Raw genomic sequence first — 4,253 nt, forward strand, 5'->3', positions numbered from 1 at the left:
GCGCTTTTCATGTTTGCCTATCTTTTTAGCAGGTAACAAGATAGGCAAACGTATTTATTTTTGCAGACTTTGTTAAATCAGCATGGGTGTGTTTTTATTTTAATAGCCATTTGATAGTTTTCAACATGTTTGTATATTTTGAACATTTCTGTCCAAATATTTCATCTAACCACATCTTTTCAAATCTTCTCAGACTTAACATGCCCGGTTGCCCAGTTCATATTCCATTATTTTGTAGAAAACAGAAATAACAAAACAAACTTCAAGTCTTTGCAGTGAACCTTGAAATTTAATAAATATATCCGGTAAGACATCAGATATGAATACAAATACTCGGAGGAGAGGAATATTTTGATCATCGAGCTGACACGGGACATTACCTAGACTTTGACAAAAAAAATTCTCTCTTAATCATTTCAAAAAGTAGGGGTTTTTTTTTAAAGGAAATTCTAATGTAACCTTTTCATGGGGATATAGCTTTATTATCGATAGGGTAATGTTTCAAAAAACGTAGTAAACTGTGAAATTAATACACTTTTAGAAACATTGTGAGGAATCCAGCCAGGCATTACATGCAGCAACTTAAAGTCGGTGGTCCCATCAACACAAAGAGGGAGAATTGTCACCCATTTCTGTAAATAATACCTATGTATATATTTTCACCTGAGCTGGCTTTGATTATTATTAATAATCTCAGAGAACCTGAATATAGCTATTTGGGAAAACATGGAAAATAGGCTGCAAAGTGAGAAAACATGATGGTATAATCTACAAAAACCTCAGGTAGAGAGGTCAAAGGGCTCAAGGTCAAAATATAAAATTGCTCAGGGGAGACTTATTTTTGCATCCGTGTCTGTGCTGACATCCACGTCAGCTGGATAGACTCTGGTATCTGTGTATTTGGCTGGAGGCTGGTGTTACTTTCTCAAACATACACTAATTAAACCACACTCAGTGAAGATTACGACTCCCCATACAAAAGGTGTAACTTTCCCCCAGGCTCCAGGACAAGGCTTCGGAAGATTTTTAAAGTTGGCAATTTTTCCCTTTTGTCCTGTCATTTTAAGGTCTGTGTGAGAACAAACCGTGGACCTTCAACATAAACTGCTTCTTCTGGTTCTGTGTCATTTATTAGTTTGAGTTCATTCATTAATTCTTTTTTCTTGAGGTGATCCCGATGGGTTCGCAGCCTCTTCACGGTTCTCCTCCAAAACCTCTGGAGTTACCCTCATGCTTGGCTTTGCCAGCGTGCTATAAATAGTCATAGCCTGAGTGGCAAGAAGACAAGATAAGCATCATTAGGGGCATGTAAACTTAATAATTTAGAAGCTGTTAACATATAAATCCAATAGTTGGGACTATTGGATAGCAGACATACCTGTGAAACCATTCCACTAATGTCCCCAGTGTTAGAGGGCAGAAGGATGGTGTTTGACTCTTTAGCAAGGTTTGAGAAAGCAGACACGTACTGCTCAGCTACACTTAGCGAAGCGGCAGCATTTCCATTCTGAATTTAAGAGGAAAAAAAAGCATTAACCAATGAAAAGCTTTTGTAAGTCAGACTGTGAAAATGGAAAAGAACATTTACCTGCTCTGTCAAAGCATCTGACAACATACGGATGGCCTTGGCTTTGGCCTCAGCTTTGGCTAGAACTGCTTGAGCCTCACCTGGACGGAGCAGAGTAGTAGGTAACAGGGAGCATATTAGCCTCTAAAAGCAAAAAGATGTGAGATAATTTGTGGAGACTGGAGTGATAAACCAACTAAATGCACTTACCAGCCGCTTTATTGATCCGTTCTGCTTTTTCACCCTCCGAGGCTAAGATCTGTGCTTGTTTACGACCCTCAGCGACATTAATGGCTGCTTCTCTTGTCCCCTCAGACTCCAGCACTGTGGCTCTCTTTTTACGCTCAGCTTCCACCTACATGGGGTGAATAAAGTGTCCTGTTCAGTAAATTTAAGTGATTTAGTCTTGTCCCCACAGTTGAAATATCTACTGCTATATGCAAAAAATGTTTCTGACCTTGTCTGAAAAGACCTATAATTTATTTAAGGTACTATGAACTCTAGTTTTTAAGAATCAGTGTAAAACCTCTTAAACTTAACCAAACTTACCAACACAATATAAGAAAATTATTTGACTTATTTGACTACAAAAGGTCTCTTTTCTGTTGAAGATTATAAACTGTACTTGAATGATGGCTAAGATGTACTTTCATGTAATACCCATTTGTACCATAAGATCGTGCAGTGAATTAAAAACTAAAAATTATGCTTTAAAAAGCTCTTTTGTTTCTCTCACCTGCATCTGCATGGACTCTTTGACACGAGGTGGAACGTGTATATCTTTGATTTCGTAACGAAGGCAACGGATTCCCCACTCGTCTGAAGCTTGGTTGATGGAATGGACGATGTTGGAATTCAGAGACTCCCTTTCCTTAAAAACAAATGCAAAGATAAAATACAACTTGTTCCTTCATGAACAGAGAAAAAATATGAGATGAAACAGCAGTTTGTCTTTACTCGGAACACTTTGTCCAATGTGAGTTTGCCCAGTTCTGAACGCATGGTGGTCTGTGCCAGCTGTGTGACAGCATACTCTGGATCCTCAACACCGTAGCTGGCCTGTGAACAAACAAAAGTATAAAGTGAATTTAAAAAAAAAAAAGCAAGAAGATATTTGGATCTGTTCTAATTGTTGCCAGCATACCTTTAAAGGGTCTAGTATCCTTAAGTAAAGCACGCCATCAATCTGCAGTGTTACATTATCTGCAAGTTCAAAGAAAGTATAACAATATGGAGAAAACAATCAATTCTGTTTAATAAATAAATAAATAAATAAGCCTGCTCGTCCTCCTGTGAATAATGAGAAATAAACAATGTCTTACTTACCTAGGGATACTGCAGACTGCTCTGGGACATCAATCACAATTTCTTTGAGACTTTGAACATAGCGAATTCTGTCAAGTACGGGTATGAGGAAGTTCAAACCCTATAGATAGCAAAAGGGAAACTGTTAGGGTGTGCCAGCAGTGAATAATGTTTGGAATTTTAATGACATAGTCCAATAATAAAGCAAAATGAGTTATAGTATTGTTGCTTAAAGGCAAGTTTCTTTAGTAGTCTATCAAAATAAAATACACTAAAATTTCCATGGTATGAATGGCATGGTAATATTTGGCCTTTTAATGATTCCTTTGAAGTGGAATGATTGTACAGCATACATCTTTAATTACTTTAAACAAATGACAATTGGGTGACCAAGTGTGAATTCAAGTTGGATTGCATGTATACATACGGGCTCAAATATAAACATACACTCACTTAATTGTGTTCATAAGTGGTGCTGAAGGTTCTACGATGTGTTTTAACTTGACAAGGCAAAGGCTGCCATCATGACTGACTACAACTGGTAGTTTGTTTGTCATTGTCAGCATTAAAATGATCTGTTTGACAGCACTCACTGAAGTGACCAATACTCAGACCAATGTGAAAGTTCAAGGAAATCAGTGAAGATCTAAGGAGAATTGTACATTTACACAAGTTAGAAAGATAACTTGAAGCCATTTCTAAACAGCTGCAGAATCTAAGATCATCAAACAAGTGTACAAAAATACAAGATAGTCAGATGTCTTACAGGGCTCTAGAGACAATGAAAAACACATCAAATCTGGTTATGGAATGGATAAAACACATTGACATTACATTTCTGGAGCAGCTTTTATATACCCCCAATCTTAATCCTATTGAAAATTTATGAATGAAGCACAAAAGCTGAGTCCGTGTCAGGAAACCAGCCAGTTTAAATTAACTCTCCCAACACTTCCAAGCAGAGTGGTCAAATATCAGACTCAGTTTTATTGTCATTCAACAATTTGACATGTTATGAATGAAACACAGTTACTTAGCTCTTGGCATTGCATCATGCTGCCAAACAACAAGTGAAACAGTAGGAAGATTAATTAATTACCAAAAAAAAGTAAGAAAATATGCCACAAGTGTGATGATGGCATACGATCAAAATATGATCCAAATTGTCTGGTCAAGGTGCAACTTGATAAGCAAATATCAGTGGGCCTTTGTGTATATTTTTGAGTCTGTATAAACATTTGACCATAAATCCAAACTCATGCACCTAAATCTTGTTGTTTTTTTTTTACATCATTATGTAACCCAGGGCTCTAGAGTGCAGCCTATTTGGCTAATTTATCAATGGTGCGACTAAAAAAAATAAATAAATAAAAATAATTAT

At 36.8% G+C, this 4,253-nt stretch overlaps 1 protein-coding gene across 3 annotated transcripts in view; it reads right to left on the minus strand.

Moving 5' to 3' along the window:
• Positions 1-269: 269 nt before the first annotated feature.
• The window catches only part of stoml2 (stomatin (EPB72)-like 2), a 5,970-nt gene continuing 1,986 nt past the window's right edge, over positions 270-4,253 (minus strand). For all 3 annotated transcript variants that reach the window (XM_005729193.1, XM_013909857.1, XM_005729192.2), the window contains exons 4-11: positions 2,894-2,993; positions 2,712-2,770; positions 2,525-2,626; positions 2,304-2,438; positions 1,778-1,922; positions 1,589-1,668; positions 1,379-1,507; positions 270-1,268 (exon numbers count right to left, since the gene is read on the minus strand). In XM_005729193.1, the coding sequence (XP_005729250.1) occupies positions 1,143-1,268; positions 1,379-1,507; positions 1,589-1,668; positions 1,778-1,922; positions 2,304-2,438; positions 2,525-2,626; positions 2,712-2,770; positions 2,894-2,993 (876 nt within the window). In that variant the 3' untranslated portion in view covers positions 270-1,142. The remainder of the gene's footprint in view (positions 1,269-1,378; positions 1,508-1,588; positions 1,669-1,777; positions 1,923-2,303; positions 2,439-2,524; positions 2,627-2,711; positions 2,771-2,893; positions 2,994-4,253) is intronic.

This window comes from Pundamilia nyererei, unplaced genomic scaffold (assembly GCF_000239375.1).
Source record: "Pundamilia nyererei isolate P.nyererei 1_Seehausen unplaced genomic scaffold, PunNye1.0 scaffold00032, whole genome shotgun sequence".
NCBI classification, from domain to species: Eukaryota; Metazoa; Chordata; class Actinopteri; order Cichliformes; family Cichlidae; genus Pundamilia; species Pundamilia nyererei.